Source organism: Esox lucius, chromosome 9 (assembly GCF_011004845.1).
Source record: "Esox lucius isolate fEsoLuc1 chromosome 9, fEsoLuc1.pri, whole genome shotgun sequence".
NCBI classification, from domain to species: domain Eukaryota; kingdom Metazoa; phylum Chordata; class Actinopteri; order Esociformes; family Esocidae; genus Esox; species Esox lucius.
In genome coordinates, this window is record NC_047577.1 from 1,627,889 (window position 1) to 1,653,188 (window position 25,300).

The 25,300-nt window shown below is 38.4% G+C and overlaps 4 protein-coding genes, 1 long non-coding RNA gene and 1 other non-coding gene across 8 annotated transcripts; 1 reads left to right on the forward strand and 5 right to left on the reverse strand.

Annotated features, from left to right (window-relative positions):
- Positions 1-768: 768 nt before the first annotated feature.
- Positions 769-840, reverse strand: trnam-cau. Its single transcript has one exon. It is a non-coding gene; the product is annotated as a tRNA-Met (tRNA).
- Positions 841-8,888: 8,048 nt separating this feature from the next.
- LOC117594848 (gastrula zinc finger protein XlCGF7.1-like) lies at positions 8,889-11,386 on the reverse strand. 2 transcript variants are annotated; one of them, XM_034294054.1, is made up of 2 exons: positions 10,737-11,386; positions 8,889-9,528 (listed from the first exon to the last, which is right to left on the reverse strand). In XM_034294054.1, the coding sequence occupies exons 1-2, from the start codon at positions 11,035-11,037 to the stop codon at positions 8,972-8,974; spliced, it is 858 nt and encodes a 285-aa protein (XP_034149945.1). In that variant the 5' UTR covers positions 11,038-11,386; the 3' UTR covers positions 8,889-8,971. The 2 variants fall into 2 exon arrangements, with proteins under 2 accessions (XP_034149945.1, XP_034149946.1); XM_034294055.1 differs by lacking the exon at positions 8,889-9,528 and adding an exon at positions 10,144-10,407.
- Positions 11,387-12,392: 1,006 nt separating this feature from the next.
- Positions 12,393-13,881, reverse strand: LOC105009206 (zinc finger and SCAN domain-containing protein 21-like). Its single transcript, XM_034294053.1, has 2 exons — positions 13,197-13,881; positions 12,393-12,985 (listed from the first exon to the last, which is right to left on the reverse strand). The coding sequence occupies exons 1-2, from the start codon at positions 13,510-13,512 to the stop codon at positions 12,420-12,422; spliced, it is 882 nt and encodes a 293-aa protein (XP_034149944.1). The 5' UTR covers positions 13,513-13,881; the 3' UTR covers positions 12,393-12,419.
- Positions 13,882-16,337: 2,456 nt separating this feature from the next.
- On the reverse strand, positions 16,338-19,621 carry LOC105009203 (zinc finger protein 883-like). 2 transcript variants are annotated; one of them, XM_029122135.2, is made up of 2 exons: positions 19,114-19,621; positions 16,338-17,994 (listed from the first exon to the last, which is right to left on the reverse strand). In XM_029122135.2, exons 1-2 carry the CDS (start codon positions 19,424-19,426, stop codon positions 17,075-17,077), a joined length of 1,233 nt encoding a protein of 410 aa, XP_028977968.1. In that variant the 5' UTR covers positions 19,427-19,621; the 3' UTR covers positions 16,338-17,074. The 2 variants fall into 2 exon arrangements, with proteins under 2 accessions (XP_028977968.1, XP_010866927.1); XM_010868625.3 differs by having other exon boundaries at positions 16,338-17,997.
- On the forward strand, positions 19,289-20,749 carry LOC117594849. Its single transcript, XR_004576109.1, has 2 exons — positions 19,289-19,404; positions 19,632-20,749. It is a non-coding gene; the product is annotated as an uncharacterized LOC117594849 (long non-coding RNA).
- A 451-nt stretch (positions 20,750-21,200) lies between these two features.
- LOC106023788 (zinc finger protein 239-like) lies at positions 21,201-24,868 on the reverse strand. The gene is made up of 2 exons (XM_013131573.4): positions 24,445-24,868; positions 21,201-22,028 (listed from the first exon to the last, which is right to left on the reverse strand). The coding sequence occupies exons 1-2, from the start codon at positions 24,662-24,664 to the stop codon at positions 21,364-21,366; spliced, it is 885 nt and encodes a 294-aa protein (XP_012987027.2). The 5' UTR covers positions 24,665-24,868; the 3' UTR covers positions 21,201-21,363.
- Positions 24,869-25,300: the final 432 nt, after the last annotated feature.

The window sequence follows — 25,300 nt, forward strand, 5'->3', positions numbered from 1 at the left end:
TTATCAGCAACCATAACTCCTGTGTTCCAATGGCACGTTGTGTTTGCTAATTCAGGTTTATCATATCAAAAGGCTGTAGATTTTGCGATTATGTTAGCACCGCTGAAAACGTATGGCTCTAACCAGAATAGAAATAAGTCCCAGTGCATAACTGAGCAAGAGGACAAATACATCAGTGTACCAATGTATTTGTCCAGGACAAATAACATTATTGTCCAGTTAGAGAAACAGACGCCTCAACAGCTGATTATCAGTAAAGACACGAGGTGGTTTTTACACTTGGGTTATTGAACACACTTTGTGTTTTACTTGGCCCAGAGGATTACTGTGATGCATGAATCAGTAACAGTACTGTTTTGGTCGAAGATCCCTTTGTCGAGTGTATTTTACGTCACCCAACAATAACTAATGAAAGACAGCGCCATCTACTGAACGAACATGGTAGAGCAGTTTATGAAAATATATTTTACTCAATTACCTATCCAGGATAGTTTTCATATGTTGTCAGTCACTTATAATTAATTTGCATTTTCGTTTCATAATGCGTTTTCTAGTTTGTAATCTACGCTGGACCCTATGGCTAACATTCTAAAAGTTCTAACAGTTTTAGAAAATATATTTTGAACAGGCTATATGGCTATAGGCTATATAATCGTTGTTGCAAGTATTCATTAGAATTACAAACAAGAAGACGATACAAAATAGTACTATCGTGTACTGGGTACATTTTAAAGCTGGAATGTATTAAATGGAAGGGCAAAAGTCACCTAGCAGAGGATGGTTTCGATCCATCGACCTCTGGGTTATGGGCCCAGCACGCTTCCGCTGCGCCACTCTGCTGCTGACGAAGCTTCGGACATTTTCAAAAACTGTCATGCGTTTCGGTGTTATACTCTAACCACTCGATAAACAGACGCGAAGGTCGTCATTTATCCGTTAAGAATTTGTCGGCGTGGTAAGCGTATCTCACACTTGTTGAGGAATTGTGTTACAAATCTGTTGGAAATTACAATATCCAACTCGTTTGCTCTTCAGTCTGTGCCTAAAGGTACCACATTATACTATGTCAGAGGAGTAAAAATGTTACACCTTTACAGCCCATGATTGTTTAGCTCATCTCACAAAACATGCCATACAAAGGTACGCAAACAAACTTGAAGTTTTAGGCACTTGTGACCCATATACAGCACCCGCAGGGTTGTATATTTCGTTAAAAACAAGCGACACCCTGCGGGAGCTGAACTTTGAGGATGTGCACATACAACTTGTGGAGAATCCATCCCCTTAAGCAAACTGCAGCGAGGTAAAGTTAGTTTTATTATGGACATTCATATTCGCCCGTCAAAACCAACTAAATTAGGACAACGAAAAAAGTATGGGTTATTAATCAGGTGAAGGTGAACTACAATCCACACTTTTCAATCTATCAATCAAGAATGTTTTATATATTTTTGTTTTTTCAAAATAATTTTTTTATAATGATATTAAAATTCAATAGCGTCTACATAAAGTGTGCCATGACAACAAAAGTAGTATATTCGGACTCGGGGGAGGATGGGCTAAAATCTATGGGTTTTAGTTTTTTGAAATATTTTAGCTAATATTTGAGATTGTCCTTATAAATTCAATAGCGTCTACAAAAAGTGTGCCGTGACAACAAAAGTGGTCTATTCGGTCACTAGGGAGGATGGGCTACAATCTATGGATTTTAGTTTTTTGAAATATTTTAGCAAATATTTGCAAACATATTTAGATGTTTAACAAGAGATGTTTAGCTAGCCTCACTAACGCGTTAGCCAGATCATTGGAGTTGTATTTTTTTTTTTTTTTTTTATTCAGAACAACAACAAAGAAAAATAAATAAAAATAAATAAAATAAAATTACACAGGGGAAAAAATAATAAAAATTTACACAGAAAAGGATTCAAAAATTCTATACATCCGTTTTGCTTTTTTATTTCTTGCTTCTTTTAGGGCTTCAATATAATGTTTAAGTTCAATTTTAAATAATATGATGTTAGGTTTATTATTTGTCCATTTCTGCTTGTGTATATGGTATTTTCCATACATAATGATCAAGCTAACAACAACATTTTGCTCCACATTCTCATTTTTGTATAACAAAAAAATATCTTTACCAGATAGTTGAATCTTTAATTTTGTAAATTTAAATATAAGATATTCAACCTCAATCCAAAACAATTGGGTAAATACACATTCAAAGAATAAATGTTTTATTGATTCTTCTTCTGTATTACAAAAGCTGCATGTAATTTCCATGTCTCTAAAACATCTTGAGACTACTTGTCTCACTGGATAAATCAAGTGAATAATCTTATATGTAATTTCTTTAACTTTATTGGTCAGACAGTATTTATTGGGTAAGTTCCAGACCTCCTTCCATTCAATCTGACTATACATTGAGTTCCAAAAAGGTTTGCATTTAGGCACTAATGCAATTCTACATAATTCTCTAATATAAAAGTTATTACATTTTTTTTCTATAATGTTCACACCATCAATACTTAACTGTTTATTAATATATATGGGGATAGCTTCAGAAGATACATTGCCTGATAAAAGTTGAATGAGGCCACTAGGAACAGCATCAAATACTACTGCAAATTCCTTAGCCGTTACAGGGATCTTATAATAGTTAAGGAATTCGCAATAATTAAAAAGATATCCACTATTCTTAAATAACTGTCTGACCAAAATTATACCATTATTGTACCACTTTTTGTAAAATAAAGATTTATTTTTAAATGTAATATATTTGTTGTTCCAAATGACAGATTTGTGTGGAGAAAAATTATGCTTATAAATGAGCATCCATAATAGAAAAACCTGTTCATGAAAAGAAGAAAGCTTTATCGGAATCTTATTTACATCAAAATTACACCTCAAAAAAAATTCTAAGCCCCCCAGTTTATCAAAAATGAACTCAGGCATAATATTCCAAATTTTGCTTTTAGAGTTCAAGTAGTTCTTTATCCACTTGTTCTTAAATACACAATTAGCAGTATTAAAGTCAAGTACATTAAGACCACCATCCTCAATTGGATTGCATAAAATAGTTTTTTTTAAATAATGTGGTCTGTTCTTCCAAATGAAATTGAACAAAACAGTATCCACCTCTTTTATAACTGATTGTGGAATATCTAATGCAAGAGCTGTATACACCAAGCGTGACAATCCTTCAGTTTTGGATAATAATATTCTTCCTTTTAATGAAAGATCTCTCATTAACCATGAATTACATTTTTGTTTAATTTTCCTAATAATTGGTGTAAAATTTAAAAGATTTCTCTCTTTTTGGTCTTTACAGATCTTAATACCTCAATAATCTACTACCTCCTTTACTGGAATACCAAGAATGTTGTTATGATTACATGTTTTCAAGGGGAATAACACACATTTTTTTATGTTTAAACATAAACCAGATACAGAAGAGAAAATATTAAGGCACTCAATAGCTTTTTTAACTTCAGTTTCACTTTTTAAAAAAATAGCAGTGTCGTCCGCTAATTGAGAACATTTTAACTCTTTCTCCAAAAGTCTAATACCACAAAATGCATCTCTTTTAATGTGTATGGCCATGGTTTGTGTTACAAGTAAGAAAAGAAATGGCGAAATGGGACAGCCTTGTCGTATACCTCTATTGATTTTAAATCTGGATGACGTTCCATATGATAACTTAACTGAGCTGTTACAGTCATTGTACAGTGTTTTAATAGCTTTTTTAAAGTATACTCCAAATCCAAAATAATTTAAGGTCTCCAACATAAAATTATGATCGATAGTATCAAATGCTTTAAAGAAATCCACAAATAAAACAATACTATTATCTGTAATAAATTCACTGTAGTCAATTAAATCCAAAATGAGCCTAATATTATTACAGATGTGACAACCTTTCATAAATCCTGATTGACATTCATCAGTTATGGGATCAAGACAGTTCTTCAATCTTTCTGCAAATATTCGTGCAAAATTTTTTGCATCGTTATTGATTAGGGTAATTGGACGCCAATTCTCTAAAAATAATATATCCTTATTGGGCTTTGGTAATAAAGTTATCAAACCTTGTCTTGGTGAATTATAATATTCCCCAAAATAAAAATTTCAGCATTCTTTTCTATAACCAGTATCACCCATCGACCTGAATCATGCATTTTGGTTTTAATTATTTTCCCCTTAAATGTACCTTTTAATACTGCAACGCCAGCTGATCGATTACTCCCATATGACATCCATAAATCATCTCCCCATTGGCTCTTCCAAAAATTATGATCTGACAAAGATGCGTGTGTTTCTTAAATAAAAATCACATTTACATTTCCTGCAAAACAAAAAAACTGCTTTCCTTTTCAGCAAATCTCGAATTCCCCTGACATTTAAAGATAAAAATGACAAAGATACCAGTATGCTATATTAGCAATTTAAGATTTAACAAATATGAAACAAAACATGTTCCTACACCTCAAAAGTAGAACTTACAACCCAAATTGACCTTAATATTACTTGAACTAAATCAAACCTTTCGAAAACTATGCAGCACAACTTGCAAGTGGAATATATCGTAGTATTTCAGTTAACTTGGATCCATTCTGGCCGTAAACTGACAGAAATATTCCGTCGTAAATGTCACAAAATTCCATCCAGATTATAACTGCACTTGTAACCGTATACTAACACGTGCAGAATTGTGTCCATGTGCAGTTCTTTATCAAGAATTATGCGCGTAATCATATACAAAACCTTAGGGAGGTATTTCCTTTCCATCAACGAAGGCTCGTACGCCGACGAAGTAAGCCTTCTTTCCTACCTGCCGAGCAGCCTCCACTTTTGGCCACAGTTGTCTGCGTATGGCTTTGTCCATAGTAGTCAAATCTTCTCCAAACCGTAACTCCTTGGACCTCAGGTAGGTACTGGTTTTCGCCGCTTTCCAAAGCATATCACGTACGGATCTGGACACAAATTGGATGATGACGATTCTCCCTCTCGTGACGTTTCCATCAAGTTTTCTTCAGAGTCGGTGTACTGTGTCTACATCTTGTTGTATTTTGGTGGTTAGCTCTGGAAGAATTGCACAACAGATATCCACCACTTGCGCCTTTACATCCTCACCGGTCTGCTCAGTCAGACCGTACAATCTCAAATTCCATCTTCTTTTGTACCTTTCTACCTCGTTAAGTCTGGAATCGAACTCTGACATTTTCTTGCTATGCGCATCACTGACCTCATGCATCGCCTTCGTGTCCTTTTTCAAAATTTTCACCTCATCTTTGACATCCTTTACTTCATTGAAGAGGAATTCCGTAGTTTTCTTCAAAGCTTCAATGCTCACCGTATTTGCTCTTAAGAGCTCCTCTAATCCGTTGACTCTTTCATTAATGCAACGCATGATGTTTTCTTGAATTTCAGACAGAGACGGTTCATTTTTACTTTTCTTCGGATCAGGAGTGCTAGGCGTTGAATCCGGTAAAGAAACTGTGATGCCTTGCACTACATACGAGTGCTCTGTTTGAATGTCAGTGCTGCAAACTTGCATTTCATCATCTTTATCCTTCATCTTTGTCAGCGACTTTGTTAGGCTTTTCTTTTTGACTTACTCTCCCTCTCTCGTTTTTCCACCATTCAGTGCAGTCTCTCCGGGTTAATTATAAAGTTCAAAATCAATTTACAGCAACTTTCCGTGTTAATTGTCTGGTAAATATTAAAATCTTACATTCAGATGTCGGAGTGGTCAATTTATAAAACAAAAAGAACGATATGAGGTGAAGGAACAAACTTTTATCCTCAGCATCTCAAAACTACCTTCTCACCGGTCGCCATCTTGCGTGCCTTCTGGTCTCATTGGAGTTGGTTGCATCGGTGCAGATGAAAACAGATCACGTCATTCATTAAACTGATTACATTCAGATACGATTGCAAATACAATATATATGCGGTTAGCGCAATGGACCTGCAACTATATGGCATTTAGTATAAGTACAACTAGTAAAAGTATTAAGAGTTGTCGATTGAGGGCAATAGAAGGAGATTGTTTTGGCCTCCAAGAGGGCTTTCCCATATGCCGTGGCGACACGTGACCATCAAATAAGTGGGAGAGTAAATGTGCTGTTAGCCACGCCGTCAATTTTACCCCATGAAATCAATGTTCCACTTCACAGTGTCGTTTTTTTGGTTATACGGCCATGTATTTAACACACTGGTCTGTACCTATTCTACTTTAATATTGTTCTTAAAAATGCTTTTTTAAAAGACCTATATATAGATATATATTTCCATTAATTGGTCTTTGCATTTATTTGAAAATAATGTACAATTTACTATCTTTAGATTTAACACATGCAATATATGATCATGGGTACTTTTTTCCCCTTCTCATTACCATACGATTGTGGCGTCATCGTTGGTGCTGCTGGCGGAATACTAGTTGAGGTGCACCGTTAAGTTGTCAATAGAATGTATTAATTTTGTATAAAATTATTGCTGTTCGGTCCTCATTGACCCTCCCCTGGATCCAGACCCCTGTCCGCCAATTGAGGTGGTTGGACGCGGTCTTGAATGATTCATGTTATTTCATGGTCCTACAGCTTAAAATAACCGACATTTTTTCTTCCAAATATTCTGACTCGTAAATGATGACAACCATTCAAACTTCAATACATTTAAGATATGAGAGACTTTTGAAGGTATTAGTCTGATCAAATACTAACTTGAATTACTAAAATAATTATACATTTTTAAAATGACAGTATGTTAATACAATTATGAAAGTATTATACAGTTATGCCTGGATTCAATCCGATCCACAATCCGTTACATAGTGCCTTCCACATTCAAATATAACATCCAACGGAGCCCACATGTCTGAATGCAATCCCTACAAATGTCTGCTAAAATGTCTCTAATATAAAGCAAAGGTTTGCTCTCCTGCAGACAAAGCTACTAACTGCATCTCCTCTGTAGCCACTGAGGAATGTACAGATGGACTCTGGTTCTTTTCTTAAATTATCCTCTAGATTCTTGTGGATTAGATTAAATTGTTATTGGAAGTCTATATTCCAGAACTAATTTTATTTGTTATGAATTTAAGATTATAACTTTCATAAGATAAAGACACATATCAGTGAGAAAATAATTGGCAACAATGTATGGCTCAAATTATAGATTATACACAAATAAAATATTACACATCCAGCATATATATATATATATATATATATATATATATATATATATATATATACACACACACACACATACAGGGGGGAGAACAAGTATTTGATACACTGCCAATTTTGCAGGTTTTCCTACTTACAAAGCATGTAGAGGTTTTTGTATCATTTTTATCATACGTACACTTCAACTGTGAGAGACGGAATCTAAAACAAAAATCCAGAAAATCACATTGTATGATTTTTAAATAATGAATTAGCATTTTATTACATGACATAAGTATTTGATCACCTAGCAACCAGTAAGAATTCCGGCTCTCACAGACCTGTTCGTTTTTCTTTAAGAAGCCCTCCTGTTCTCCACTCATTGTATTAACTGCACCAGTTTGAACTTGTTACCTGTATAAAAGACACCTCTCCACACACTCAATCAAACTGACTCCAACCTCTTCACAATGGCCAAGACCAGAGAGCTGTGTATAGACATCAGGGATAAAATTGTAGACCTGCACAAGGCTGGGCTACACTACAATAGGCAAGCAGCTTGGTGAGAAGGCAACAACTGTTGGCGCAATTATTAGAAAATGGAAGAAGTTCAAGATGACGGTCAATCTCCTTTGGTCTGGGGCTCCATGCAAGATCTCACCTCGTGGGGCATCAATGATCATGAGGAAGGTGAGGGATCAGCCCAGAACTACATGGTAGGACCTGGTCGATGACCTGAAGAGAGCTGGGACCACAGTCTCAAAGAAAACCATAAGTAACACACTATGCCGTCATGGATTAAAATGCTGCAGCGCACGCAAGGTGCCCCTGCTCAAGCCAGCGCATGTCCAGGCCCATCTGAAGTTTGCCAATGACCATCTGGATGATCCAGAGGAGGAATGGGAGAAGGTCATGTGGTCTGATGAGACAAAAATAGAGCTTTTTGGTCTAAACTCCACTCGCCGTGTTTGGAGGAAGAAGGATGAGTACAACTCCAAGAACACCATCCCAACCGTGAAGCATGGAGGTGGAAACATCATTCTTTGGGGATGCTTTTCTGCAAAGTAAACAGGACGACTGCATCGTATTGAGGGGAGGATGGATGTGGCCATGTATCGCAAGATCTTGGCCAACAACCTCCTTCCCTCAGTAAGAGCATTGAAGATGGGTCATGCCTGGGCCTTCCAGCATGACAATGACCCGAAACACACAGCCAGGGCAACTAAGAAGCATCTCAAGGTCCTGGAGTGGCCTAGCCAGTCTCCAGACCTGGACCCAATAGAAAATCTTTGGAGGGAGCTGGAAGTCTGTACTGCTCAGCGATAGCCCCGAAACCTGAAGGATCTGGAGAAGGTCTGTATGGAGGAGTGGGCCAAAATCCCTGCTGCAATGTGTGCAAACCTGGTCAAGAACTACAGGAAACGTATGATCTCTGTAATTGCAAACAAAGGTTTCTGTACCAAATATTAAGTTCTGCTTTTTTGATGTATCAAATACTTATGTCATGCAATAAAATGCAAATTAATTACTTCATACAATGTGATTTTCTGGATTTTTGTTTTAGATTCCGTCACTCACAGTTGAAGTGTACCTATGATAAAAATGACAGACTTCTACATGCTTTTTAAGTGGGATACACTGATTTTGCAGGTTATCAAATACTTGTTCTCCCCACTCTGTGTGTGTTTGTGTGTGTATATGTATGTATGTGTATATATATATATATATATATATATATATATTTAAGCTTGTTCTATCGAAAAAGTCCAGGAATGCATCTTTAAATCTCTCAGGTCTTTTTATGTCCTCTGACCAGAAACATCTCTGTCCACACTGTGGGCAGTGTTAAGGCTTCTGTCCTGTGTGTGTCGTGTCCTCTCATGTTTTTTCAGGTGCCATGAGTGGATAAATGTCTTTCCACACTGGGGGCAGTGGTAAGGCTTCTGTCCCGTGTGTGTCTTCTCATGCTGTTTTAGGTTTCTCGACCGGCTAAAAGTCTTTCCACACTGGGAGCAATGGAAAGGCTTTTCTCCTGTGTGTGTCATCTCATGATCTTTTAGAGTACCCAACTGAGTAAAACTATTTCCACAGTAGGAGCAGTGAAACGGCTTCTCCCCTGTGTGTATTCTCCAGTGTGATTTCAGGTTCCCCAACTGTGTAAAATTCTTTCCACACTGGGAACACTGGAAAGGCTTTTCTCCTGTGTGTGTCCTCTCATGCTCTTTTAAATTTCTAAACTTAGTAAAACTCTTTCCACATTGGGAACAAGGGTGTCGTCTTGCTGGTTTTGGGCTCTCTGGGTCTGGTTCCCCTGAAGGACTCTTCCTGCTTCCAGTGTGAGAGTGTGGTCTCTCTCCTGCAGAACACAAACAGAGGATTTCACAGAATAATAAGCAGAGACATTATTGAAAAATAAACAATATACAACATGTCTTTTAATGAAGTTTAATCAAGAATGTCATCCAGTTGTTGGCTGGTTGTTAAAGTATAGAGTATCAGCTTTTATTTGAGGTTATTTGCATCCATATTTATTTTTTATAATATAAGAAATAACACTTTATAAACATGTCCTCATATTTCAGGGCACCAAAAGTACTGCTGATCATTTTCCAAATTAGGCAATTATATTTAGTGTTTTTTTTGCATGTTCTTTGCTTGCAGTACCTGTGACCCATTGACTCAACCTCTTTATTATGGTGAGCACTCTCTGGCCATCTGCTGTAAAGTCTTGGCCTACCAGTATATCTGCTGTAAAGTCTTGGCCTACCAGTACATCTGCTGTAGAGTCTTGGCCTACCAGTACATCTGCTGTAGAGTCTTGGCCTACCAGTACATCTGCTGTAGAGTCTTGGCCTACCAGTACATCTGCTGTGGAGTCTTGGCCTACCAGTACATCTGCTGTAGAGTCTTGGCCTACCAGTACATCTGCTGTAGAGTCTTGGCCTACCAGTACATATGCTGTAGAGTCTTGGCCTACCAGTACATCTGCTGTAGAGTCTTGGCCTACCAGTACATCTGCTGTAGAGTCTTGGCCTACCAGTACATCTGCTGTAGAGTTCTTCCTTGGACTAACCGTAGGTTTGTGAGTGTTGAGCATCATTTTTTTTTTCAGACGATAACTGCTGTTGTGGATATGAATCAGATTTTTTTTCTCAGATATTTCTGCATCATAAAGACTTCCTTAACTTTAATTGACACCTCTCTGGTCCATATGTTGACAAACACCAATATCAAACTGCAAAGGCACACAAAGTCTAAAATTAAGATCATGCTTATTCATGAAAGCTCTCTTAAACCTGCAAAAATTATTTGACACAACAATGAAATGCCTTCGGCCAGGTTAACTGATGAGAATTGGTTCTCAACTGACCTGAACTGGTTAAATAACGGTAAAAAAAAACACAATAAAGGCATATAATCAGGTTACTGAATCAAATCCCAGGTCAGACACCATTATTATTATTTTTATTTGTGTCTTTGCGCAAGGCAATTAATCTTAACTGCCCATGTAATTCATTCCTAACAAGCACGTCTGCTAAATGACAAATATGAAAATGCACATGCCGGTGTTAATCAGATCTCCTGACTCCTCCTCTTCCAGTGTGACCGTTATCTCCCCCTCCTTCACTCCAAAACCGCCATCCTCCTCTTCCTCTTCTTTTATTGTAATATCCTCCTCTTTCACTAGGGCCGGTTCTTTCTCTTCTATCCTTGTAACAGCATCACCGTCTACTCTGTTTATTGTGACAGCCTCCTCTTCCTTCTCCTCTTTCACGACAATGTTCAGCCACAGACCGTCTTTCTCCGTCCAGCAGACCTCCTTTTCAGAAGGCCCACCACCTTCTAAGAAGTTTCTTGAGTTCATGGTGAGACAACCGATGAAAATACGTTATTAGCCGAATCTGGCAGGACACATAATTTCTCAGTACGTTTTTGTTGTGCACTGTGCCTGCCAAATAAACGTAATATAGAAAAGGTCGGAGATATTAGTAAGCTATCGTTAAATATCATGCGCGACTAGTGGCGCCAAGCCTGCAAACTTTAGCAACGTAAACATACAATTAAATGGGGTAATTAGTAAAAATACATTAATGTGTTGAAAACACAATGGCTTAACTACTATAAAACATTTCAAAGCGCTTCAATGTTTACGTTATATGTTGGCTAGCAAACTACACTACCGAGGCGGTTGCCTGTGTTGTTATTGAAGAAGCGTCCCGTCCAATAAGTTATACGTCACTGACAACATATCGTGAAAAAGAAGCATAACGCCACCTACTGACTGGAGTCGGCAACGCAGTTGAATTATCAATTAGGAGAGATTATTTTTTTGAATGTCTTTCATTCAATATTATTACATTGAAACATAAAGAGAAATGCACGTGTTGATTTATTAGTAGTTTACATTAACAATGTTTACATTAATTTTCATGATGTAGTGGTGCTGCATATGAACGGAACCCACTAAATGTCTGCAAAGACTTAAATATACACAGTAATTATATAAGGATATGAGCATATCATATATATGAATTTACAGTTAATGTACACATTTCCATCTATCCAGTTAATTAAACTGGTGTCTGTGTCGGGACGGTCATTGTCTTGTTAGTTAAACTGGTGTCTGTGTCGGGACGGGTCTTGATCTAGAGGTCATTGTCTTGTTAGTTAAACTGGTGTCTGTGTCGGGACGGGTCTTGATCTAGAGGTCATTGTCTTGTTAGTTAAACTGGTGTCTGTGTCGGGACGGTCTTGATCTAGAGCTCATTGTCTTGTTAGTTAAACTGGTGTCTCTGTCGGGACCGGTCTTGATCTAGAGCTCATTGTTTTGTTAGTTAAACTGGTGTCTGTGTCGGGACGGGTCTTGATCTAGAGCTCATTGTCTTGTTAGTTAAACTGGTGTCTGTGTCGGCACGGGTCTTGATCTAGAGCTCATTGTCTTGTTAGTTAAACTGGTGTCTGTGTCAGGACGGGTCTTGATCCAGAGGTCATTGTCTTGTTAGTTAAACTGGTGTCTGTGTCGGGACGGGTCTTGATCTAGAGCTCATTGTCTTGTTAGTTAAACTGGTGTCTGTGTTGGTATGGGTCTTGATCTAGAGCTCATTGTCTTGTAAGTCTCTGTGGGACAAATGGCTGGTTGCTGAGGGTCACTATGGGGAAAGACATTTTTCAGGTGACTGTTGACTTGTCCTGCCCTCTGCCCACCTGCCTGGCAGAGAAAATGTTGGACCACAGCTTCTTAAACTCTCACGTGTTTCTGGTCAGAAGACATGAAACATCTCTGTCCACACTGAGGGCACTGTTAAGGCTTCTGTCCTGTGTGTGTCGTGTCCTCTCATGTTTTTTCAGGTGCCATGAGTGGATAAATTTCTTTCCACACTGGGGGCAGTGGTAAGGCTTCTGTCCTGTGTGTGTCTTCTCATGCTGTTTTAGGTTTCTCGACCGGCTAAAATTCTTTCCACACTGGGAGCAATGGAAAGGCTTTTCTCCTGTGTGTGTCATCTCATGATCTTTTAGGGTACCTAACTGAGTAAAATTATTTCCACAGTAGGAGCAGTGAAATGGCTTCTCTCCTGTGTGTATTCTCCAATGAGATTTCAGGTTCCCCAACTGTGTAAAATTCTTTCCACACTGGGAACATTGAAAAGGCTTTTCTCCTGTGTGTGTCCTCTCATGCTCTTGTAAGTTCCGAAATGTAATAAAACTCTTTCCACATTGGGAGCAGTGGTGTCGTCTCGCTGGTTTGGGAGTCTCTGCGTCTGGTTCTACTGAAGGACTCTTCCTGCTGCCAGAGTGAATGTCTGGTCTCTCTCCTGCAAATCACAAACAGAGGATTAAATTGAATACAAAGACATGAAGGAAACTTCACAGGTTTAATTACAGACGTCATGCCAGCTTATTTCTTTGTTATAAACAGCTTTATTTTTCTTGTAATATGAATGTTTTGCGACCCCTAATTAAACAAAAATACTTAACTGTCCCAATAACTCGGGCTTTTATTCTGAAGATGAAGACTGCACGTACCTGTGTAAATAAAGTCTCCCGGCTCGTCCTCCGCCAATGTGACGGTTATTTCCCCCTCCTTCACTCCAAATACGTCATCCTCTTCATTCACAGTAGCGTTCTCTTCTTTTACTGTGACATCCTCTTTCAGAGTAATATCCTCCTCTTTTACTCGGTTCTGGTCATTCTCTCCTTCCCTTGTAACAGTATCAACTCCTTTGTTTACTGTTACGTCCTCTTCTTCCTTCTCTTCTTTCACGACAATGTTCAGCCAAAGACCCTCTTTCTCCGTCCAGCAGACCTCTTCCTTGACATTAGAGTAGTTTGCAGTGCTCATGTTGGGACTACATATGTAAAGAAGATTGTAGGAAAAGATTTGTCGCGACGAATGTTATGACTGCTCTGCTACGTGTGTTTTCTGCTGTGCTTTGTTATCTGCCAAATAAACAGCCGATTATAACTAGCTTTGCTACAACGTAAATACAACATGTAACAACGCCGTTAAAAATAGTTAGAACGACACAGATGTCTTAAAAACTACACTAATGTAGTGGCTGCCTAGCTGTTGTTTTTCTCTGAAGAAACGTCTGGTCCATTACAATTTACGTCAATGGGATATCGCACACAAAACGCATCTCGCCACCTGCTGACCAGACCAGGCAAGACATAAATATAATTACATTGAGACGTACAAAGATAAGCGTAAGTAGGTATTAATTAACATTTATAGCAAACTCTACATCAATTACACATTTGCTTTTGGGGATATTTTACATTCATTTTTAGAAACGTCTTATACAAAAATTAACCTAGCTGTACATTAGCTGTACATTAGCCTAGACTACACAAATTAAACAACACAACTATTGGCAAGAGGTTTACGGTTAGAATAAAAACATCACAATACATAAATATAATAATGTATAATTGTTTCATAACAATCAAATAATGAAGCCCTACAATTCAATACATGCGTTCAGTCGAGAACGTAACTCTTAAGTTCTTCACCCCTTGGGATTTCTCTATCCACTATTTCACTTTTTTCACTCAACATTTGAAATCCCCTTTAATTTTTCGTAATGTTTAGCCAAAGACTCCTCTTTCCCGTCCAGCAGAAATCCTCTTCCTCCGGGGTAAAGTAGTTTATAGAGCTCATCGTCGGAATGTTAGCATTACCTACTAAACCGGCGCTATACTTATCATAACCAATCCGAAATTCAACACGTTAAATCTTTTTAGTTATATAAAAAGCACAGAAGTCATCAAGTGTTTGCACAAAACATTTTAATAATTATGTAAAAAGGGTAATAATCAAATAATTTCTGACAAGTTTTTGGCTGAGTGTAGTCAGCGCTGTAAACAAGAAGGCAACACATAAGATTAGCCAACACGACCAGTCAGCTGATTACATTAAAGTCTTTTGGACGCGGTCAATGGTTTTTGCTGAAGCACAGCCAGACAAACGCATCCCATACAACACAAGCTAGGATAATTTTTTCCCCTTTAAAACAAATACCGTATTTTTTTAACGACATTGACTGGCTCAAAAGAGACAACATAGTATACAACAGCAATTCTGATCTATAAGGTCTTGGATTTCCAGCCAGGAATAAAAGACACGCTTGCTTGATCTACAGATCATTCAAGGGATGAGATGTTTTTGTATTATTATATAGGGAGGTATGAAGAGAAGCATGTGCTGATTGTTTAGCGAATACTTAATATACTAATAAGACTACTGCACATCTGTATTGGGACTATTATACATTCATTCAGTAATGTCAGACAGACAACAGGAGAATTAACAGCTCTAATATTGGCGTGAAACCTGATGAATTTATACATTGCAAAAAAAAATTAAGGGAACACTTAAATCATCAGGTCTCAGCTCCAGACAAAATTAAGAGACCACTACACCTTTTTCTTTGCTTTCCAAAATAGTCGAAAAGGAAGGTTTTGAGTGAAGAACAGAAGGTTTAATAAGAGACCACTGCAAATTGAACGCTTCTGTTCCTCCCTCTAAAAGTACGTTTTCCACTTTTTTGGAAAGGAAAGAAAAAGGCACAGTGGTCTGTTAATTTTTTCCAGAACTGTATATTAAAGATCCAAATCTTTACTGTACATTGTGTAATTCATTGAGAAAAAAATACGTAACAACGGTCAATGGAAAACAGAATCACCAACTCAATGTGACTCAGTAGTGTGTATGGCCCCCATGTGCCTGTATGCACTCCTGACAACGTCTGGGCATGCCCCTGATAAGATGGTGGGTGGTGTCCTGGGGGATCTCCTCCCAGACCTGGATCAGGGCATCAGTGAGCTCCTGGACAGTCTGTTCCAGAATCAGGGGACAGTCTGTTGGATTCAGGTCGGGGAACGTGAGGGTCAGTGGCATCAATGCCTTCGTCATCCAGGAACTGCCTACACACTCTGGCCACATGAGGCCGGGCATTGTCCTGGACCAGGAGGAACCCAGGGCCCACTGCACCAGCATAAGGTCTGACGATGGGTCTGAGGATTTCATCCCGGTACCTAACCACAGTCAGGGTACTGTTGGCTTGCACATGGAGGTCTGTGCGACCCTCCAAGGATATGCCTCCCCAGACCATCACTGACCCACCGCCAAACTGGTCATGCTGGATGAAGTTTTAGCCTGCATAATGTTCACCATGGGTCTCCAGATTCTTTCACGTGTGTCACATGCTCAGTGTGAACCTGCTGTCATCTTTGAAGATAACGGGGAGCCAATGGCGGACCTGCCAATTCTGGTGTTCTCTGGTGAATGCCAGTTGAGCTGTGAGCACAGGTCCCACTAGAGGACGTCGGGCCCTCAGGCCACCCTCAGTTTGGTCAGAAAAAGGTACACCAGTAGCCCACTGGAGGTCATTTTGTAGTGCTCTGGCAGGTGCTCCTCCTGTTTCTCCTCGCACAAATGAGCAAATACCGGTCCTGCTGCTGGGTTCATGCCCTTCTGTCCAGCTCTCCTGTAAAGGCCCACCTCCTGGTATCTCCTCCATGCTCTTGAGACTGTACTGGGAGACAAACCTTCTTGTGACGGCACGTATGGATGTGGCATCTTGGAGGAGCTAGACTACCTATGCAACCTGAATGGGCTGCAGGTACCGCCTCATGCTACCAGTAGTGACAAGGACACTACCAAAACCAAAACTAGAGAAGAATCAGTCAGGAATGATAAGGAGAGAGCAATTGTCTGTAGCCACCACATGCTAAACCATTCCCTTTTTTCAGGGATGTCTTGCTGTTGTTTCTCCATTGCAACTGTTGTCACTTTTATTTGCACCAAAACAGGTGACATTGATTCACAATGGCTAAATATTGATATCCCTGACTTGCTGTTATAATTACATGTTGCCTTAATGTTTTTGAGCAGTGTATAATAAACATCCACCAGTGGCGCTTCACATTTAATTACCATTTAGACAAAAACATGTTCCATTAAAGAGGCATGATGATGAGAAGCACCAAAGTTGTTAATACGACATTAACATACAATATGTTTTTTGGTATGTGACTTATGTAATAACTAGATAACACTGTAGACAGAAGCAATGACCCTTTGTCAGAGCTGAATTCTCCTAGAGAGCAAAGAATTATGGCGTAACCCTGGTCAACACCCTGTTGTTCTCTGGGAACTTTAAAGCAGTTACTCGCTCCAACAGGTTCATGCATTTACAACATTCATAGCGTATGACCTCACCTTAAAAACTGTAATTTTTAACCTAGCTACGTTCTGAACTACTGCAGCATTTTGTGAACTTAATTAGCCTAGTTGAGAAAATGTCTTTAAAATGAATAGGGCTTCACTAAAGTGCTTTTTTACATGCTTATTTCTTTCCCCTGATTCTGGAAAACGCTTTCTAGGAACACTGAAAAGGCGTTTATCCTGTGTGTTTCCTCTCATGCTTATTTCGGTCCCCTGATTGGGTAAAACTCTTTCCACACTGGGAACATTGGAATGGCTTCTCTCCAGTGTGTATTCTCTTATGTCTATTAAGCTCCCCTGATTGGGAAAAGCTCTTTCCACACTGTGGGCATTGAAAAGGCTTTTCTCCTGTGTGTGTCCTCTCATGTTCTTTCAGATGCCATGGCTGGGAAAAGGTCTTTCCACACTGGGGACATTTAAAAGGCTTTTCTCCTGTGTGTGTTTTCTCATGCTCCTTCAAGCCCTTTAATCTGGTAAATCTCTTCCCACACTGGGAGCACTGGAAAGGTTTTTCTCCTGTATGTGTCCTCTCATGTTCTTTCAATCCGCTTGATTGAGAAAAACTTTTTTGACAAAGAGAGCAGTGGTAAGACTTCTCTCCCCTGTGCATTTTCTCATGTGACTTCAGATTTCCTAACTTGGAAAAAGTCTTTCCACACAGGGAGCAGTGGTAAGGCTTCTCTCCAGTGTGTTGTCTCATGTGTATCTTCAAGCTCCATAACTCAGTGAAACTCTTTCCACACTGAGCGCAGGGGTATGTCTTCCTCCATTCTGTGTGTAAACCTTCATGCCTATTCAAGGTACTTAACTGGGCAAAACTCTTTCCACACTGGGAACATCCAAATGGCTTTTCTCCTGTGTGTGTTCTCTCATGCTTTTTTAAGTTTTGTGGTCGTGAAAACTTCTTTTCACAATGAGAGCAGTTGTAAGGCTTTTCTCCTGTGTGTGTCCTCTCATGCTCTTTACGGTTCCTTAACTTAGTAAAACTCTTCCCACAGTGGGAGCAGCCATATGGTCTAGCTGGATTTGAAGTCTCTGGGTCTGGTTCCGCTGAAGGACTCTTCCAACTGTCAACTGTATGAAAGTCTGGTGACTCTTCTGCCAAAAGCAAAACAATTAAATTAGGTAAATACTAAACAGAGATCTGAATAAAACCTGAACATTTGAAAACTCTTCTTATTAACTAGATCCTTCAATAAACAGTTTTATTGATATGTTCAATCATTAGAAAAGTGTCAATGTTAAATGTAACTGGAAGCAGACAGGGTAATAATAATGTAATAACAATATTAATAATAATATAATAAGATTAATAATAGTAGTAATAACAATACTAATAGTAATAATATAATAAACAACATAGGTTTAAGAGGCATGACATCCTCCTTTTATGTACCAATTTAAAACATCTCTTGAGTTTGTGTGACTCGTTCCCTTCCTTAATACCAGATGAACGTATACACTACTTTAAGTGTTGTGATTTACACCATGCTTCAACGTGGAAACCACACACTTAAAGTGTTGTGATTCTCTGTTCACCCACTCTGCATCTCACGAAGATACCGCGGTTGGAAGCAAAAATCTGACCAAAGCACCAATTTCCATCGGTATAATGTCCGTTTCTAGTGTTTCTTGGTCCAAGCAAGTCTCTTCTTATTAGTGTCCTTCAGTAGTGGTTTATTTGGGCTGCAATCTGAGGTGCAGTTATTTGCCAATTTCTTAAGCCTACAGACAAACTTAGAATCCACACGCATCGGTGTGGGAGAGAAAGGACTTTTGGAATCCGTTCAGCCGGCAGCAGCACCCGCTGCGCGCGGAATTCCCGCAGCTCAGGTCTTATATACAAGCGAATAAACAAACAGAAAATGACACTAGTTACAGCGAGATGGACTGATGAGATAGGCGTTGATCAAAATGCAATTAGTCGATTGTTCACTGAGGTGTGACGGCAGACATTTTTGCCGTTGACATAATGGTGTCAACCCTATCCGTGATTTACCTGTCACAGTGGACGACATTTGCTTTCTATTCACTACATCTTGTTTTGCAAAGTTTATAACTTTACAAAACAACCCCAGGTATATTTGGTTTTCATCCCATTTTCCAAACACCAAATGTCATCACTCGCGCTTATTTGTGTCAGTAAGCGCTAGTACCATCAGATCAAATTCACACCACCGCAATGTGTGGCTCGGTTGGTAAGACGGTACTCACGGCTGATAATCAGACCTGCAGCCTCCTCCTCTTCCTCCTCCTCTTTCAATCTGACGGTTATTCCTCCGTCATCCTTTAATTCAGAAACGGCATCCTCTTCATTTTCTTGGTCCTCTTCCTCCTTCGTAACATCCTCCTCTTTCACTGTGACTTCATCTTCTGTCTCTGTAACAGCCTCGTCCTCCACTTCTGTTTGTAAAGTCACTTCCTCCTCCTCATTCTCCTCTTTCACGACAATGTTCAGCCACAGACCCTCTTTCTCTGCCCAGCAGACCTCTTCTTTATCAGGAGGTGAGTAGCTTTGTGTGTTCATGGTCGGGATGTTAGCAAGCTTGCTATCATTAGAGAATAAGGATAGTGCTTACTTAACTATCCAGCTGGTTGTGAAACAGTTATTTCATATACAATTCCATTGAATTTCTATTCGATACTAAATAAGTGTGTTTGAAATACATCGGCTAATACACACTGACAAGGTCTGAAGTGCACCGATTTGTTTGTTTTTGTCGGCTACCTAGCAAACGGAGGTCAGGCCGAGGTGGCTGGCGGTGTCCGGTCGGCTACGTTATCGGTCACACTCTGGGAGAATAGTCTCCAGGACGCACATCGCCACCTGCTGACTGGAGTGGGTTATGACTGGAGTAGGTAATCTCTGAAACATAGAACTCCATCTCGGATAATTTGGTTAGCTGCTCTGTCCACGGTCGTTTGAGAGCGTATAACACAGTTGAGAAAATAAAGATGTTCATAACTTTTAAGGATTTAATGTAAATTACATTAAAATAGTTAAGCTGAAATTGATATAGTTTGATTTGTCTATGTACAAGCTTGATACTTAAAGGTCCCTTGAGCATCAAACTTGTGTGATCATCAGAAAGAGTACAGACCCCTAATAAAACAGTAAGTCCTGAATTATGCTCAGTAAAGTTATTTGGAAGTAGCATTATTCATCAGCATGCAGTGCCTTTTGTGACCATTGTTCACAGGGTTTTGTGAAGGTCATTCAGTCAATATGTAGTCTGAAGTCTGACTATGTCATGTCATTCAGTAAATGTGTAGTTTGAATTCTGACTATGTCATGTCATTCAGTCAATGTGTAGTCTGAAGTCTGACTATGTCTTGTCATTCAGTCAATGTGTAGTCTGAAGTCTGACTATGTCTTGTCATTCAGTCAATGTGTAGTCTGAAATCTGACCATGTCATGTCATTCAGTCAATGTGTAGTCTGAAATCTGACTGTCTTGTCATTCAGTCAATGTGTAGTCTGAATTCTGACTATGTCCTGTCATTCAGTCAATGTGTAGTCTGAAGTCTGACTATGTCTTGTCATTCAGTCAATGTGTAGTCTGAAGTCTGACTATGTCTTGTCATTCAGTCAATGTGTAGTCTGAAGTCTGACTATGTAATGTAAATGTAATGTAATTCAGTTAACATGAAGTCTGACAATGTAATGCAACACTCATCTGAAAGCTGATGACCAATGTTGGTCAACATCTTGGTCAGCTGTCCCAACATGCCAGGAGTGGCACATTCAGAATGCTTAATGCTTATTCAAGTGGAACAGACAAAATGTTAAGTATATTGCAGACAAGACATGAACAGATTATCATAATATATTAAAAATATATCAAATGGCATCTTAGTTAAGTGGTCCTTATGTTCCTTACTTGTTGAGGGGTATTTTCATCTCTTTTTTTTTTATCCAGAGGTTTCTTCTGGCATTCTTCTAGGGAGCACCTCCTACGTGTGTATGTACACAGCGACATATTGGCTCTGTATTCCAGTTTAGTGGATTTAAAATTATAAAATGACCAAATGGTTGAATTGCAGACTGTCAGCTCTAAACCAAAATCAACCATATGGTACATTAAGAAAACGAAGAGGAGAAAAAAAAAAGAGTCAAGATTCTTTGAAATTCATTTGGGAATCCCATGCAGTTGCCAATCATGATTGTTTTGATTAAATGTTACTTTATCAGACAACTTAATTCTTTCACCTCTAATTTAACAAAAGTATATTTTCACATTAACTAATTAGTAAAACAAAAGGCATATAATTTCATATTTGGCAAGAATTATAACTTGAACATGTTTTTGATTCATTTTAATACCTTTTCATAAATGTTCAATAGATTCCTAAGTGTGGGATGTAAAATTGTTACATTTTATAAAAGACAATGTGCTGTTATGAAGTACAGTTTTTACATTGAAATGGATGCAACAACCACATTTTTTTCACAATGGTAAGAATTCTATCCTGTATGTATTCTTTGATGATGTTTGAGGCTTTGTAACCAGCTGAACTTCTTCCCACACAGGGTGCAGTGGTAAGACTTTTCTCCTGTGTGCGTTCCTTCATGTGATTTCAAGTGTCCTAACTTGTAAAAACTCTTTCCACACAGGGAGCAGTTGTAAGGCTTCTCTCCTGTGTGTGTTCTCTCATGCATTTTCAGGCTACTTAAACGGGTAAAGCTGTTTCCACACTGGGAGCAGTCATAAGGTTTCTCACCAGTGTGCGTTCTTTCGTGTGACTTTAGGTTTACTAATTGGTTAAATCTCTTTCCACAACGGGCACAGTGGTGAGGCTTCTCTCCTGTATGTGTCCTCTCATGTGTTTTTATACTCTCTAAACGGGTAAAACTCTTTCCACACTGAGAGCAGTGGTAAGACTTCTCTCCCGTGTGTGTTCTTTGATGCCTTTTAAGATTCCCTAACACGTTAAAACTCTTTGTACATTGAGAACATTGAAAAGGTTTTTCTCCTGTGTGTATTCTCTCATGCTCCTTCAAGACATGTGATTTAACAAAAGTTTTTCCACAGTGGGAACAGTGGTGTGGTCTTGCTGGTTTGGGGGTTTCTGGGTCTAGCTCCAAGGAAGGAATCTTCCTACTGTCAGGACGACAGTCTGCTCTGTCCCCTGTCAAAAGCAGAGTATTTAAAGAATTTAAGCATACAATTAAAGAAGTGCAAAGTATATTATTACATTTAGATATGTACTTAAAGGGGTAATCCACCTACAAACCTAAGTTACAATAACTTCTCATAAAAAATGTATGATTACATTTGTATTACTTCAATTGAAAAAGAATAGGTGCGTGAAATACTGACAAGTAGCATGTCTGAGTTTTTTATTTAATGTTATAAAAACATTGTAATTTGAACCAAAATATGAATTGCGCAACTCAGTTGTGTGTGATCATCATGTGCGCAAAGGGGGACGCGCATAACCAGTGTAGTGATGGAGGAAGCACTAGTTTAAACTTCTCCGGTTTTGGTTGGATGGTTTGCTGGTAAAAACTGAGTATATCTTCGATAATATTAGCCGAGTCATATAAAATGTTATTTAGTTATCTACTCGATGCATGATTCTCAGAACAATGATAGTCAATAGGCCTACCTGGTGTTATATATTTTTCAAGTTAAGGTATATTTGTCAAATGCGCACCGAACAACACAGCCAGGACGAGTTGCACTGAATAACTTTTACAGGAATTGTTTAATAGATTAGGCAACTATTTGTTAGATAGCTGTAACATGGCAGTGCCTTCAAGATAAAACATTATATGGAATTGAACACGACATTTGAGGAGAAAAGGTGTGTTGGGAAGCACTCTACCAAAGGATGATTATTTGCATTTGACACGGCCACATAAACTCCCTCCATACAGCTAGGCCATGTGATTCTGCTTGCAATCTCTGAAAATGTTGTTCATTGGTTATCATTGACTGCTGACATCATTTACTTTAAGCTAAGAATTCAGGTTTATAATCACAGTTTATTTCTTTCATTTGCGTTTTGAAAATCCATCACTGGTGGCAATAATAACTGCAGGTTACGTTCGCGTGGGTAAATCTTATTTCTATGCAGGTGATCACGTGGATTCGCGTGCCGGGGTTTTCTGCAACTTTTGACAATGTTGGTTGTGGAGCAAATCTTTAGACTACTGAAGATTTAGTTTATGCACGAAAAGCTACGGATATCTTAATTTTTACATACAACCATGTCAATATTTTTTTTTTTCTCAACAATATTTTGAAGCAATTTAGAACATGAATAAAACAAACATTGCTATTTGTTTTCCAATGCCTCTTAATACGAAAGTAATCTAAAAGTAAATCAGATTACATGTTGAGTTTGAGTAATCAAATAGTTACATTACTGATTACAAATGTGGACAGGTAACTTGTAATTGTGCCCAACCCTGGTTATGGGCAACTGAGGCTTTCTGAATTATTTTTAACTGTTCATCAATCAATAGAACCTCTACAATTATAAATTGGAATCTGAAATCCCAGGAAGAGTTTTTGGAATACAACAACTTTCACGATTCAAGAAAGGAATGTGACACTATTTTAAATTAAATAAATTTAAAAAATCTATCTTGTCGAATATGTCCTTACCACTGTCTTATGCAGATTCTGGAATGTTTCCTAAGTGAGGCCCAGGTAAATGGTATACATTTGCTAGATACGAAATTCAACAATTATCTGGTAAAGTAGCAACATGTAAAATATTTGCACTGAATTATTAGACCTTTTCCAAAATATATCTGCCTTTATAGTAGAATGTTTGTCTTTCACAATAGTTTTTCACCAATAAATTATTTTAGGTGCATACAAGGTGCAACATAAAACACACATTGATGAAAGCTATCAAACAAAAAAACTCTGTAATTTCCAGGTTCCTATAACTCCACAACTTTCACTCCATTTCTGTTCATGTAAAACAGGTCATCCCTCTCCTAATGAACTCCCAGACATCTCACAGTGTTGATGTATTCCTGAACAGGCACCTGATTCCCTAATCAAGGACTTGATGTCTAATTAGTTTGGGTAGATGAATACCGGGGCTCCCTAAGCAGAGGGTTGAATGCCTCGGATGTAATGGAAAGAAGTGAATCGTATTGGCAATCATTGTGCCATCTCAATTTCAGAGAAATACATTTAAAATATAGATAAATGTTATTTTTTACAGCTGTTTGAAGTTGGTAATAGTATAATGTCACCACTGCCAGACTAGAATACATATGTCATTAATGTATGAATGGGAAAGAGTTTTATACACATGTGAAAAGGCAAAATAATGTTTTTGCAGCTATGTTAATTATTAAGTTCATTATTTTGGCCATTTGAAATATACAAATAACAGGGCACTGGCAAAGCTTTGACAACCCTGCTTTCTGTGGTGGATGCATATCTGTTTAAAAAAACTATGCAGTCCCAGGCGGGTATATGAAATGTTTATAAATCTAACCAATACTTTTGAAATGACAAAATATGAAATCAATGTACCTCAAAAAGTCCTCTAACCTGGACTCACGTAGTCTACTTACGGGGGTTAAGAAGTCTGGTCTCCTTTTCCAATGTGACAGACATCCCTTCCTCCTTAACTCCAAAAACGTCTTTCACAGTGGCAACCTCACCCTCTACTTCATTTTGTACGGTGACAGCCTCTTCTTCCTTCTCCTCTTTCACAACAATGTTCAGCCACAGACCATCTTTCTCCGTCCAACAGACCTCTCCAGGAGTAGACGAGAAGCTTACAGACGTCATGGTCAGAAATGTAAGATAAAGCGTTTAATGTTAATAATCTAGCGAACAGTTAGAGAATTAAAAACGTAAATGCAAAGAGGCAGTAATGTATACGACAGAGTGGTGTTCAAAACACAGCGGGCTAAATAGGTTTTAACGTTTCGGCTGTGATGACTAGACTGTTAGCGAGGCGGCTGCCTAGCTCTTATGATTGTTATTTTTAAAGAATTTTCCCGTCCACTAGATAATACGTCACGTTGGCTCTGCAAAACAACGCAGAGGTTGAAATATAATGTTATATTATTTACTGATAGAATTGAAAATGTAACTGATAAAAGACCAAATGTGATAGAAAAATGTAATAGAAAAATGTGACAAGAAAAGCACCGCGTATGGAACAGTGAATGGGTTTCTCCATACAAACGGGGTTATAATCAATGGGTATGAACATTGATTTTCGAAAGACTAGCAAGTTATAACATAAAACCACAAAATTATCAGTCAGGCCAGCACAGGTTAAATACATCTTGTCTAACGATGTGACCAGCACAGATGAAGACTTGTGCTGAGTCTAATTGTGTTTGTAAGATGTTTATCTTGTTGGTCTTTATGTTAGGTGTGCAAAGCATATAAAGTGTCTTCTCTAAAGTATTGGGA

Coding starts and splice junctions, on each gene's coding strand:
- LOC117594848 (XM_034294054.1), bottom strand. CDS start 11,037: ATGAACTCAAGAAACTTCTTAGAAGGTGGTGGGCCTTCTGAAAAGGAG. Junction 9,529..10,736: donor AGGAGATCTGATTAACACCG/GCATGTGCATTT, acceptor TGTGTTCTGCAG/GAGAGAGACCACACTCTCAC.
- LOC105009206 (XM_034294053.1), bottom strand. CDS start 13,512: ATGAGCACTGCAAACTACTCTAATGTCAAGGAAGAGGTCTGCTGGACG. Junction 12,986..13,196: donor GGGAGACTTTATTTACACAG/GTACGTGCAGTC, acceptor TGTGATTTGCAG/GAGAGAGACCAGACATTCAC.
- LOC105009203 (XM_010868625.3), bottom strand. CDS start 19,426: ATGAACACACAAAGCTACTCACCTCCTGATAAAGAAGAGGTCTGCTGG. Junction 17,998..19,113: donor TGCAGGTCTGATTATCAGCC/GTGAGTACCGTC, acceptor TGCTTTTGGCAG/AAGAGTCACCAGACTTTCAT.
- LOC106023788 (XM_013131573.4), bottom strand. CDS start 24,664: ATGACGTCTGTAAGCTTCTCGTCTACTCCTGGAGAGGTCTGTTGGACG. Junction 22,029..24,444: donor GACCAGACTTCTTAACCCCC/GTAAGTAGACTA, acceptor TGCTTTTGACAG/GGGACAGAGCAGACTGTCGT.